This window comes from Pyricularia grisea, assembly GCF_004355905.1.
Source record: "Pyricularia grisea strain NI907 chromosome Unknown Pyricularia_grisea_NI907_Scaffold_8, whole genome shotgun sequence".
Taxonomy (NCBI): domain Eukaryota; kingdom Fungi; phylum Ascomycota; class Sordariomycetes; order Magnaporthales; family Pyriculariaceae; genus Pyricularia; species Pyricularia grisea.
The window spans coordinates 1571580-1585146 of record NW_022156721.1 but is presented as its reverse complement, the minus strand read 5'-3'; the positions used below and the strand labels follow the sequence as shown (position 1 = coordinate 1585146).

The window sequence follows — 13567 nt, the reverse complement described above, 5'->3', positions numbered from 1 at the left end:
GACCGGCCGGTCGTTGTCAGGCCACGGCCAGTTTCTCCACACCGCCCGCGAAAAGCGGCAGTGCACCGGGTGTTCAGGGGAGGTCCGCTTCCAGCACCAGGCACACGAGGTGTTTGCATCCTGGTGGTTGAAACGGTCATGGTAGGCTTTGAAATCGCCGTGGCCGGTCCTCATGGCCAAATAATGGCCCAGTAGGGGTCTTGGCAAACGCAGTTCCTCGGGCTCCTTTCTTGGTGTGTATTGGAATTTCCATTCCCTATATGCGGGGGACCGTTCACAGAGTTCTTTACGCCACCAGTCCTTTTCTATATTCGAAAGGATGGCTCTAAGGACCGTGCCGGCACCGCTATACGTGGTTTGCTGAGCCCTCGGGTCTGGGTCCGGCGGTCCGGCGGAGCCGGCCTTGGCCAGCTCGTCAGCCCGGTCGTTTCCCGGGATTCCCTGGTGCCCAGGGCACCAACGGACCCGAACCTCGGTACCTTGTTTTCGAAATAAATCGACAAGATTATGGAATTCCAAAAAGGCCCATTGGGACGAACGCGGCGCGTCGCCTCTAAGACCCCAAATAACCGAGGTGCTGTCCACACCAATCCAGATCCGGGCGCCTGGCTGGGCCCTGGCTGCCGCCTGTAGCCCTCTTAGGGCGCCAATCGCCTCGGCGTCGAAAACGTGGCTTTCCGGCGTAATAGATGCGGAGCCTGCGGCAAATTCCAGGCCCGCCCTAAAAGCGGCCCATCCGTACCCTATTTGGACGCAGTTATTTTCGTGTTTTTCCGAACCGTCCGTATATACCACGATATCGTCAGGTGATACCATGTCCAGCCATTCCATAAAGCGGCGGGCCGCTTCCTCTTTTGGGACTCCTCCGGTGGGGTTAGTGCGAGAATCCGGGGCATTGCGAGGTGCGCGCAACTCTAGTCTCCGGATCCGCGGGAGAAGTTGTGCAGCCGTTTGCAGGGTCGTGGCCGAATGGCCCGAGTTGCGGGCACGAGGTGTTTCACGCAGGCGGCTGACAAGGGGGTGCCCCTTGTCCGCGAGCCTTAGTCGGGCGCCGTATTTCAGGCGGGTGTAGGCCAGCGCGACGCGGGCCGAGGGTAATCCTGCGTCCCTGAGAACAGTGGACGAGGGGGTGGTTTTATACGCCGGGAGGATTGCCCGTGCCGCTAAAACCAGCGGTTTGTTCAGTGCTTTGAGGAGTCCTCTTTGCTTATGCGCTGGGTTGTACCATGCCTCGGCTGCGTAGGTGGCCGATGAACCCACGCATGCCACCGCTGCCTTGCGAAGTGCAGCCGCAGGCGGTCCGTATTTTACTGCCCCAAAGCTTTTGAGGTGAGCAGCGACCGCCATTGCTTTGGCAGCCCTTTCGGCCACGTGGCGGCGCCCGTCTAGCCGTCGGCTGAACCAAAAGCCAAGCCAACGCATGCCCGGGTAACGCTCGGCCCCGGAGGCGCTTTGTCCGCGTCGACCGCCCGGTAGTTGGACCGGGGTAACCGTTCTACCATTAATCCGGATTTCCGGGTTGCGACCGTGCCTTTTCTTAGTGATATGGATCACCTCTGTCTTTTCCGCTGCAAAATGGATTTTCTCTTCCGCCGCAATTTCGTGCATATCCCGGAGTTTATCTTCCAGCCAACGTACGTTCTCCTCCAACGAGGGTGACGATTTCCATGTAAGCACGTCGTCTGCGTATGCCAGCCGCCACTTCGCACCGTTTTTGACGAGGTACGCCAAATATAGCATATATAGGATCGGGGAAAGGGGAGACCCTTGCGGGGTGCCGCACCCAAGCCGCCTAAAGCCCGTGGTCGTACCCTCCAGCCGGACTCGGGCCTGGCGGCCGCTTAAAAAGTTAATCACGAACCTGAGGAGCATTTTACTAAACCCGAGGCTCCGCATTTTCCGTATTAATCGCCCATGGAGGAGGGCGTCGAAGGCGCCTTGGACGTCGCATGCGACAAGGGTAACTTCCTCCCCGCGAGCTAAAGCCTGCTCGATATCGTGGGCGAGGGCACAAACCAGATCCGTCGCCGATCGCTTGGGTAGGGCACCGCCGTGGGTGCAGCTAAGGAGCCCGTTGTCGTGTATGGCCCAAGCTATCCGGCGTGCAACGAGCCTTTCGAGGCCTTTTCCGATGCAGGAGAGGAGGGCTATAGGCCGCCAGGATCGAACGCTGCTCCGGTCTTTCTTCCCCGTTTTCGGTAGCATCGCGACCTCGGCCTTCTTCCAAGGCGCTGGGAAATGTCCGAGTTCCAGGCAACGTTGGTAGAGCCTGCGCACCGGCTCGGCCAACGAAGCCCATCCGGCTTTTAGTAGCCGGACGGTCGTTCCGTCGATGCCCGGGGACGTGCTCGTAACCCCAATGCAGGAGCGCTCCGCCTCTTCCGCACTCACCTGGGTGTCCCAAGGGATTTTAGCCTCGTCCGCCGACCAGGCCTCCAAGGGGTCTCCCTGCAGGTCATCCTCCGCCGAAAATCGGCCAAGCACCTCCCGCTGCAGTGCTTCCGCTTTTGCTAAGGGCTCGCTCACTTGCTCGCCGTTAATAACCAGCGGCGGGGACCGGAGGCGTGGTCCGGCTCCCAGCCAGCCCACCATGTTCCACAAATCCTTATCGTCGCGCAGTTGGTCAATCCGGTGCCTCCAGTAATCCCGCTTCGCGGCCCGCACCCCTTTCGTGTAAGCTTTCTCCTCGGCAGAGGCGTCTGCCCTATTTACAGCGCTCCGTTTAACCCGCTGGAATTCGACCCAGAGCCGCTGGCAGTTTTCGGTCCACCAAGGAGCCGAGCTGCCCCTTTTTCCCGCCGGCGTACCCACGACCCACGTCACTTGCTCCCATAAAGTTGTAAATTCAGCTACCCACGCGTCCAATGCGTAGCCATCGGCCGCGGATCCCGGGTCCGGCATATCTTGCATGCCAAAAGCAAGTAGCTCCGCGAACTTTGGTAGCCGGTCGTCCCTAACTGAGACGTTGACCGCCTCCGGGCGGGGGGCGCCGCGCGTCCGCAGCGTGGTATAAAGAGATTCGTGGTCGGAGCCTGTGTAAAGACTGCTGTCAACCACAGTTACCGTGCTGGGGAGGTTGGAAAAAACCATATCCAGTAAACCCCCGTCGCGGTGGGTGGGCACGCCGATATTTCCTGTAAAATGCATGCCCTGGGCTTGCGCCCATGCCGTCAGTTGATCCCCTCCGCGTGCGTCTGTGCGGCCTGGCTGGTATGCAGCAGCCGCTACGTTAAAATCGCCGCCTATCACCGTGGGTCCATTTGGCACGGTATTGCATACCATTTCCAGCGCGGCCTCAATACCCGGAGCCCTATATACATTAATAAACAATATTCCGTTAATTTCGAGCCAAAGTACGTCCCGCGTATTTTGGCCCTGCGGTAACCGTCGTTGTGCGGCCCCTAGGGCTGCCCCCTTCTTGACGTAGGTGAGCACCCGGGGCCGGAACCCAGTCATGGCTTCGTAAGTGCTCGCGTGCCATTCGTCCACTGGCGCAAAAACATCATAGCCCGGGTGCGTTTGTGTAGTCGTCTTTAGCCCGCACCATGGCTCTTGGACGTTAACCAGGTCCACTTCTCTCTGGTGGCATAACTCCAACAGGCTCAGATGCACACCCATCCTTTTGCCTACGTTGGCCCAAACTACGTCGAGGCGTTCCCGCTGCATGTTGCCGAGCGAATATTTCGTCATATCAATCGATGGGTTGCTTCCAAGTCTATCACATCAGCGGGGCAAGGTTCGGCAGCCGCTGCGTCCTCCTCCATTTCGGCTGCCCAAACGATTTCTTCGTGCACGCGTTCCTGTTCGGCCTGCAGGAAGTTGCGGATGTCCGCCCCTGCCGCCTCGCATGGCCGCGCTCTTTTGTTTGAGATGCTCGATCGGGAGCTCGAGGTTTGCGAATGCTGCGATGAGGTGCTTAGGACCGGGATTGCAGGTGCTGGCTCTCGGCGGGCCGCCTCAGCCCGGTCGTTGATAATCGCGGCACGGTTGGCACGTCCGATTCTGCGGATCCCCTTTAGTTTACGCTGTGAAGGTCGTTCAAGCTTCCCATTTACCACCAAAGGTCGGGCAGGGCAGTTCTCATGTCCGGATGGGAAATGGCCGTGGCAGTTAACGCATTTGGGGGCTGCTTTGCACGGCTCTTCCTCTGTCGCATGTTTTGCTTCACCACATATGCCGCAACGCGCTTGCCGTACGCAGCGACGTATTTCGCAATATCCCTGGCAGCCATCGTGGTGGTGTGTAATTTTGCGTGACTTTTCAACCTTCCGCGCACGTTTCGACACTCCAAAAAGCTGAAAAGGCTTTACGGGTTGAAGGAAAGACACTATCCACGTGCCCTCAGCCGTATGCGGGTCGTATCCATGCTTGGAAATGTGCCAGTTGACTGGCTGCTGGCCTGCTGCCACGGTAATCTCCTCCTGGATTACATCATGTACGTCCTTTCTTCCGTCCAGGCAATTGAGCGTTCGGGGCACTCCAGAGACGGCGTATGTGTGCCAGGTTGTCGGGACAGTGACTTCCCGCGCGTCCAATGCGTCCATAATGGCCTTGACTGCGTTGGGGTTGAGGAGTTTTTGCCGTGTTTCCTCAGAGGCCACCGTAACACCCCAGCCCGTGGGGGTACGTTTGGCGTTTGGGATTTCACTGTGTGGCACCGAGACCAATTCGGCCAATTTGGTGGTTACCGCGTATGGCTCCCTCGTCACCATCCGCAATTTGTCATTTACGCGGATCAGGATCCGGTTGGCCGGCTGTTCTGTCAAACGTTTCGGGGCTTGGGGGCGGTCCCGGCCCGATTGGGAGGGAGCTGCGGAGCTGTCAGGTGCATTGCCGGGCGTCGTACGTATCGGGTACGAGCGCGTGGCCGGGGTTAAAATTCGCGTTGGGGCCGCCGCTGGTGGCGTGGCGGCTCGCTCGGCCCATGTGACCGATTTGTTAGTGGGCGTGCCTTTGCCTTTGGAGGCCGACGACGCCGTGCCCGTCCTTGTAATTAAGATGCTGCGCCTTTCGCTGGAACTGGTCGGCGAACGCGACGGGGAGCGCGAACGCTCTTTTTCAGGGAGGGTGCGACTGAGGAACCAGCCGCTGATCACATCATCAAGTTCGAGAACAATTCTCCTAAGCGCGGCGTCCTCCGGGGCCTGTAAGCTTTCGAGCTTGGCTGCAAAAACCTCTTCGAGCCAGCTGCCGACTGTTTCCACGTTTTCCAGCTCCTGCTGCAGTGTTTTGATGGCCAGGGCCGGGAGGCTGGAGTACCTTCCGCGGCCGGCCGGCTCAGGCGCATTAGCGGTGCGCGTGTCGAGAGATACGTGTTCCGACTCGGCCTGGCCCGGCGGCAAAGCCTGCGGCGTGCTCTGCGGGCGCGCGCGGCGGTTTGAGACCTCTGGTGAGGCCATGACGACCGGCGCCCGGAGGGCGAAAATTCTTCAGCTGTTAAGCTTATTGGTGTGTTTGGGTGTGAATCGCTAACAAAGGTGGGTCTGACCCATGAATGGTGGAGGATGCTTGGGTTGAGGGGTTGGACGCGTTTATTTTTTTATTTTTTTATTTTTTTTTTCATTTTTCTTTTCAGTGACATGAGCCTTTGACCAAATCTGAAAACTCTAGGCGGCTGCGGTGTAGAATATGCATGAGCCACGGTAGTAACTCTATGGAAAGGAGCATCTAGGAGGCCGTGGGGTATGAAATAACATATAAAGTCTTAACTACAGTCTGTCGCTTTGCTACGTGAAAGAAACTCTCAAGCTTTACAGGTCGCCCCGCGCTGTTGTCTCTAGCCCTCTCTACATCATCGTGACTTTAAAACATTTTCCACATAATCAAAGGGAAAAGTCCATGCTGCACACTCTGTTGATCCGTTCACGACGGCCATGGCGGCCGGTCGGGTCATGGGTCGACCAGACTCTTGACTTGCACGTCACGGCGACAGTCTAGACCCGCTTCCTCCAGGAGCGGTAATATATATACGGCGCTCAAGGAGGGAGGCGTTGTCACCATGTGACTGGGCGGCGTGCGAATCGACGGACCAGGACGCGCTTCCCCGGCATGATGCTCAAACCTCACCACGGACCTGTCAAAGTACCGCAGCCCACGGTTCGACGGGGAGCTGGCCGCCGCAATGTCTGCGTCGATAGCATCTCCATCCAGACCGCGCACGACTACCCAAGATGGGATGACGAGGGCGCCCTTCTCCACTACGCACCCATCGGATTCCGGCACGCCTACTCGGGACCTGCAATCCGGCTGTCTGTACTGGAGATGCCCGGGAGTAACATTACTTATTTGTGGAATCGGATGTCGGATAGGTACCTGGTGGAGAGGCTTATGTTGTTTTGCTTTCGAGGATAAGGCTAAGCTGGGTACTGCTCGAGGATTGTTCCCACTTATCGATGGTATTTAAGGTGCAGGGGTTGTAGTAGGTAGAGTTTGTAGAAGCTGTAACAATGAATAGTGAGAGTTAATTCGATCCTCTGCATCTTGATTGTAAATTGTGAAATTTTGTGGGACGTGACGTGCGACTTGATGGCGGAGCAAAGCCTATGTCTGAGTGACTCCTGCTCTAGAACTAAAATGTGGATCATATCGTATCGTAGTAATTGAGTATTCATGAGAGCGAGGACTACCCAGTCGTTCTTGACCTCTTGTCGCGGAACCATCACAGGGCTCTTCTGATAGAGGAACCTTTGTGAACGAGGACTTGAGTCTCCGCAAAGAGGAAGAAAAAAAAGAAGAAGAAGAAGAAGAAGGACCATCGCAAGCTTCCCCTGCTGTGATTCGCGCATGAGTTCGGTGACTGACAAGAGAGGCCGCCCGAGACCAGAGCAGTGGAAGACATCTTTATGTCTCCATTTTCCAGTAAATGGGAAGAAAACTTTCCTCTTTGTGCAAGTGAAGTAATTCCACAATTGGACTGGGTTATATGAACGAGGGTAAACCAACGGAACTACATTCTGTGAAAGGATGAAATTTGTATTACAAGATTCTTTTGACGTACTGCATGCCTATCATGATGAAGTTTAAGTGGGAAGATTGTCGTGACAGGACTCGGCTGCATTTTCAGTCATCGATCCTTGTTCAAGAGGTCCATCGTGGTTTTGACTTTGACCCAAGCTCATCGAAATACTGTGAATCTGGGGGCTTCGGCCCAATTTCTGAGTGGTTACCAGTAGTAGTGGTGAATAGCAACAAGGAAAGCCCCGCCTACAAGAAACCCCGTAGACGAACTCCCCTCCCCGAAGCTTGCTTGTGCAGTGGACTCCCCCCCATTTATGTACGCTGGTATTTTGTTCCCCATCGGCTGGGTTCATATCTCATCCATGTACTCGGACATCTGGAGGCGCAGGACAAGAACGGACCGCTTCACCATCCCATTCCTCTTTCTATGGCCACCATTTGCAACGAATTACCAAAGTTAGAAAATACAGACTTGGTGCCATCACGGTACTCAATTGACATGTTCCAGTCCCCAGGTAACAAGTCAAGTGTAAGCGAGAGCGACTGCATCATCATGGGTTCATCACGGCTCACAACTATGATCTAAAGCATCACCAAGGAATCCACTCTAATGGATAGCAAGCAGCGTTTCCAGAGGCCCACTCCAGATACCTTACCTACTATACAAAAACTGCTTACGTATCGAACTTTGTCATTAACGGGCTTGAAGCGCCCTCATGAAACCCTGCGTCTCGTCGCCCTGCTTTACCTTGGCGATGGGCGTCGAGTAGAGATCGTCTTCATCACCTCCTTCCTGCTCCAGGGTGCGTCGCACATAGTGCTGTGCGACCCTAAGCCACGACGCCTTCTCCGCCTTGCTTGCCCCGCGACCTTCCCAGATCCAGATCTCGCGGCCTTCGTCGTCGAGCAGGAAGACGTCGTTGCCGTCCAGGTCCCGCGGCGACAGGGGCTCTCCGTCCTTGACCAGCGTAAACTCCAGTCTCCCGGACGCGTCGCTAAGGCGCCAGAGACGACGGGGCCTCCGCCGCTGCTGCGTCTGTTGCGACGACTCCTCTCCCGACCGGGTCCCAACCGGCCTGGCGCACTTGAACTCGTGGCTGGGCCCGTACTCGTCCTTGCCGCCGAGCATCGACACGACGACGCTGTGGCGCGACTCGGTCTGCGATAGCACCTCGACCTCGACGTGCTTGGCCAGCGTCATGTCGTGCACGACCTGCGCGGCCTTGGCCTTTTCCATGGGCGAGCAGGCGCGGCCCTGCCAGACCCAGATCTTGCTGCCCGTGTCGAGCACAAAGACGTCCTTGTCGTCGAGGCTGGCGGCGCTGGCCTCGACCTCGTGCACGACGATCGAGTCGCGTCCGGCCTTGCCGCCGGGGAGCTTGAAGACGCGCAGCAGCGTGACGTAGTCTTGTTTTTCTTCGGGGTCCTCCTCGACGCGCCGGAATCCTGACTCGACGCCTCCCGACAGGATCTTGATTCGCGGGAAGAGGGCCACAAACTCGTCAGACATGCACTTTTGCAGCTCGCGGTGCTGGGTGGCGCGCCCGCGCAGGAACTCGTCCAGCTCCACCGTCTTGTAGGCGGCGGTGCCGGCCTCGTCCTGGGTGGTGTAGCGGCCGAGCCAGAAGAAGATCTCGTGGCCGAGCTTGTTCTGTTCCTGCTCGCTGTCGGCAGCCTCCTCCTGCTGCTGCTGCTGCTGCTGCTGCTGGGCATCCTGGTTTTCCTTGCCTACCTTCCACGAGTGCAGGACAATGTAGCTGTCTCCGTCGTAGAACTGGCCGTAACGGTCGCGCGGCCAGGGCACGACCTCAAAGCGCTCGATACGCCAGACCAGCAGTCCCGGCTCTATGCCGACGCGGCCATCGTTCCAGGCCGGTTCCGTCTGCGCCGACTGGTACTTGACGCGGTGGTCGAGGGCGCTGCCGATCAGCTCGACATTGCTGTCCTTGATGTCATACTCCTTGAGGTGAACGAGACCCTTGTTAGGTGGCATTATTTTTTGTTTCGTTTTTTTGTGGCTCTGCGTATTTCTTTTTACCGGTACCGCTTGGGCAAAAGTCCTAAGCGAACGATACCAGGGGTTGCAAATGTATCCGATGACCTTTGGGGTTTGTTTCCGATTAGGGAATCTCCAAGTCGGGGGTTTGTCTATTTTAGATATCTATTCTTTGGTTGTTCTTTGTAGGGGATGCCCCAGAATTGTTGATCTCAATCTGAGAGAGGGATTGGTTAAGCAATCAAAGGTGCAGAAAGACCTTGGTTGTTGAGTTTGGTTCGTCATCGGCACGTTGAGGCCTCTAGGTCAGCCGTGCGGGGAAGAGGGGCCAAGCTGGTTGAACCACGCGCTGCTGTGGATCGGATTTCATGTTTCGAAACGAAGCGTTCTCTTGCCGCACCGACTTGGCAACCAGTACCAGCGTTGACGAAAAACCAGGGTTCTATCCAATCATGAGCCGGAACCCAACTAATTTTGCGACTTTCGGGGAGAGCGATTTAGCGCTGTAGTTTTTTTTTTTGTTTGTGTTGGTTTTGCTTTCTTGTTTTACACTGGTTGCCTCCTCCATGCTGAAAAAAATGCCGCTGGACTTGCGAGGTATCAGGTGCCGAGGTATCCTGGAATTGATTGTCAATTGCTTCATCGCTTTGATGCACCGATGCAGCAAGGTAGTCAGTCCACTAGCAATAATCCACTATTCCACCTCGACGTATCCCACGCGTGACAATTGTATTGTCTGTTGAGGAATTTCTTGCATACCCTCAGTTGCTCCGTGTTCAGTGGAATGTGGAATACAACAAAAAAATTTCAGTCATCACAAACCGTCCTGAAGCAGTTCTTACGGAGCCTTCCCCGCCGCCCTAACAGACCCTGCGGCTGAACCTGTCGCCTTGCTTTTATGGGGCTCCCCCGCTGAAAATGGGACTGCACGACGGTTGGTCAATAGGTTCGGTTCGTGTCAAAAATCTGTCAGTCTCAGGTTTGGTGGGTTTGGGTTGAATAACAGTTTTTTTACGATATTTTGTCTGTCACCCAGACGCTGTTTGGTTTGGTTACATTGGGGCAATGACTTGTGTTCGTATCGCAAAGGTAACCATCTGATCCTACCCTACAATGCTTATCATACGGTATTTACTGTCATATGGTCCAAGAATGAGATGCATTACAGACGAATCCCCAGGACATACCTGGTTGCGATTAGGTGCGTACAGCTCGGAGGACTCCGAGAAGAACAGCTACCAGTTTTTGTTACAAAATGCCCCGTATAACTAATCCACGACCTGAAGAACTGACAAGAAACCTGCTTGTAAGAAGCAAAAATGTCAAAAAAAAAACCATGCGCCCGGTATCAGCACGAGGCGTTCCTACTTTAGTTCATAGGTGCATTTCTCGCATCTTTAACCACAAAAAAAGTACACGACCCACCGTAGACCCTTACCGCAACATCTCCGACCCCCCAAAAAATACCACCAACCAGCCCCTGTCGATCGCCCGTCAGAGACCCCTGCTCGGCAGCGCGACTATCAAACGTGACGAGAAAAGGGAGCTTTTCCACTTTTAGGATGGGATGCACACTGCCGCAAGTCGTCCCCAAACATTTTTCATCGGTTGCGAAATGCCGTTCCCGTCCACCCGGTGAGCCCGGATTTTATTTTTTATTTTTTTTTATTCTTGATGACCTTGTATTTTGCTTTTTTTATCCTTTTCAGCCTCTTTCTCACCTCATGGTATCACCCTGTCTATTCACCCACTTTTTCCAATTCTTCTTTTCTCTACCGCTGGACCAAATAATGATCGGCTAGGGACGTTGACCTTCTTCTTTTTTTTTTTTCATTCATCCGGTTGATCTTGGGACCATTCGATTCTTTTATTCCACCTTTTCTTTTTTTTCCTTCTCTTTTTTCCTTGTTCTCTTTTCTTGACGTTTTTGCGGGGAACCTTTTCTTGGCTTTTGCTTGGTGTGTACCGCCAATACCAAAGGCCCAAGTTAGGGATTCAATATTAACGTTCCCTTCTCAGACTTCTTTTCCCTTTTCTTTCTCACATATCAAGAAACCACTGGCGGGTACGGCTTGGTCTTTAGAAAATTAACATTCTTGATTCATTTAATTTCTATTGTATCAATTCGTTCCATCCGTTGGTCTTCATTTTTATGGCCAGTCCATAACCATCCCTTTTTTTTCAACTCATCTTTTCTTTCTGGCACCTGGTCTGTCCGGACATTTTTCATTCTCAACTTCATTTCATCCCATCACCTCTTTTCCTTTGTCTCCTTGTTTGAGACCTTTTATTACAAATTACAATGGCTGGCCTTTTGAACGGAGTGTCAGACGCGGTCGGAGGCGTGTCACAACCTCTCCTCGGGCAGGAGAAGGCTGGCAACAAGAACCAGGCCTCTTCGGCCTCTCCGACCTCTTCCACCTCGCCCTCGCACTCAGCCACGGCGCCGAAAGACAATGAAAACGCCGCCGAGGGAACTGGCCTCGTTCAGGTGTCGATACCGAACCTGCTCCCTACTTCGCTGCTGAACGGCGGCAACACCCGGAGCACCGCAGTCCCCACGAGCCTCGCCAAGAGCACCGCTAGGAGCAGCAGCAGCACCACCGCGGTGCCTTCTTCCGCGGCGGCGCCCACATCTGCTGCCGCGACGAACGCGCCCACGTCGGCCGCGCCGACTTCCGATCCAGCGTCGACAGCAGATCCCGCGACGACTCCAGATTCGGATCCGACCACGATCCCGACAACGATGACACCGCTCCCTACGACGCTCGAGACCATCGCCACGTCGCTGCCCTCGACCACCGCCGTGCCCAGCCTCGCTCAGGGCCTGGGCGCGGCGTCTTCTGCGGTCCCGAGTGCGGCGCAGAGCCAGTCCGGAGGCGGCTTCGTCATGGACCCGTCCAAGAACCCGGTCATGATGGCGCTGGTGATCGCCGTGCCGATCGGGTTGGCGCTCATCATCGGAACCACGGCGCTGCTGTTCAAGAAGGGCTACTTGGGCAGCGGGCGGCGCAAGGGCAGGGTTATCCAGGATGAGATCGAGCACGAGGCGTGGCAAAAGGTACACGCGCAGAAGTTTGGTCCTTCGGCCAACTACTAAGGCTCGGGGCTCCTCCTCCCCCAACCCACCATCACCTGAGGTGTTTGGTTTTGAGCGGTTGGAATTTGTTTGGAAAGATACGAAAAGAAAAACCAAGAACAAAAAAAAAAAGCAGAGAAAAAAGTTTTTACAAAGGGTGGATTACGCATGCTTTTCAGTTGGAGCAAATCTGATGTGTTTAGCATGCAAGATCGAACCTACAAAGCTACTATCGAAGATTTTTTCTCTCCGCATTAAAAAAAAACCCCCCACCAAAAACACCAGTCACAATTTTGAATAACTGAGACGAATTAGAGCAAACTTTCTGGAAACTATTGAGGAGGCTTCAGATCTTTTGAAGAAGACGGGGGAAGAAAGCCATGCAACAAAGCAAGCGCAGCGAGCGAGCGAGCAAAGCGACGCATTTATGACATTGTTTTACTTACATACCTATACCTATATCATCACGCATTTTCGCACCTAAACTTTAAATCGTTTCCTTTTGTCATTCTTCACCTTTTTTGGGGTACTCTGCGGTCGTTTTCTTATTTGGGATTGATTTTTTTTTTCTTTTCTTTTTTGTCAGGGACATGGGGCTTGTAACAATAGATACCAAACGTCGAGCATCACCTGCCGACCTCACACATTCGTTTTCTTTTTTTCTGCATTAACACTCTGAGGCACCTAATTGGTCGCAACCTGTCCTTTCAGAAGATAATATCATGTTTTTATTATGACCATAACTGCTTACACTATCTCGTTCATGCACCGGGTTATCTTAACAGCTCCCCACGTTGAGGGATCCAGGAATGAATGAATGAATGACAACTGGCTGTCCTCCACATCAGTCGTGGGTACGAGTCATGTTGTGGATGGGATGACGTTGGAAAATGGGGCCATAAAAATCCCATTCTCATTTGTACGTGGTATGCCCGTCCTGCTGGCGCTTAATGTGCTATTATAGACGAGGTTTGGGGGGATAATGCCCGTTCACATGGGCAATCAATCGGTTCTTTCATCGTTCAGACGGATGATTTACTCTCTGCAACTTTGGAATTATGCGAAGTTCTACCGGCATTGAACCGCCGGATCCCATAAATATGACGTGAGGTTTTAAATGTTGCTTCTGCCTTCAAAATACATTCGGTACAAGACAGGCAAGTCAGGCAAACAAAATGTAAAGACAGTCACCGTCATGGGAGGTCAACTCGCTGAGTGAGCACTGCGAACAAGTCCAAAGCGGTCGCCCACCCAATCTATTTTTAGAGCTCCGCCACAACCCTCAACATGTTCCCGGCACATGGTGCCCTGCCAAGCCTGCCACTGCCACGAAGCTCCAATGCTCAGTCTTGCCAAGCCTGCGTTGCGGTGCGAGACGATGCCACAGTTTATTGGGAGCGGCAACACCAGCCCTGTTGAGGCGCAACACGTCAGCTGGATGAGGTGGGTATTCATTTTGCCATTTAACTGCGTATTTGCATCTACCTTGTTTATGCATCGTATCGGTTTTTTTCCGTACTATATGTACCTTAGGT

At 54.3% G+C, this 13567-nt stretch overlaps 2 protein-coding genes across 2 annotated transcripts; one reads left to right on the top strand and one right to left on the bottom strand.

Annotated features, from left to right (window-relative positions):
• Positions 1–7651: 7651 nt before the first annotated feature.
• On the bottom strand, positions 7652–8950 carry PgNI_12130 (uncharacterized protein; the record flags this gene model as incomplete). The annotated part of the gene is made up of 1 exon (XM_031132085.1): positions 7652–8950. One exon carries the CDS (start codon positions 8948–8950, stop codon positions 7652–7654), a length of 1299 nt encoding a protein of 432 aa, XP_030977070.1.
• Positions 8951–11255: 2305 nt separating this feature from the next.
• On the top strand, positions 11256–12053 carry PgNI_12129 (uncharacterized protein; the record flags this gene model as incomplete). Its single annotated transcript, XM_031132084.1, has 1 exon — positions 11256–12053. The coding sequence occupies one exon, from the start codon at positions 11256–11258 to the stop codon at positions 12051–12053; it is 798 nt and encodes a 265-aa protein (XP_030977295.1).
• Positions 12054–13567: the final 1514 nt, after the last annotated feature.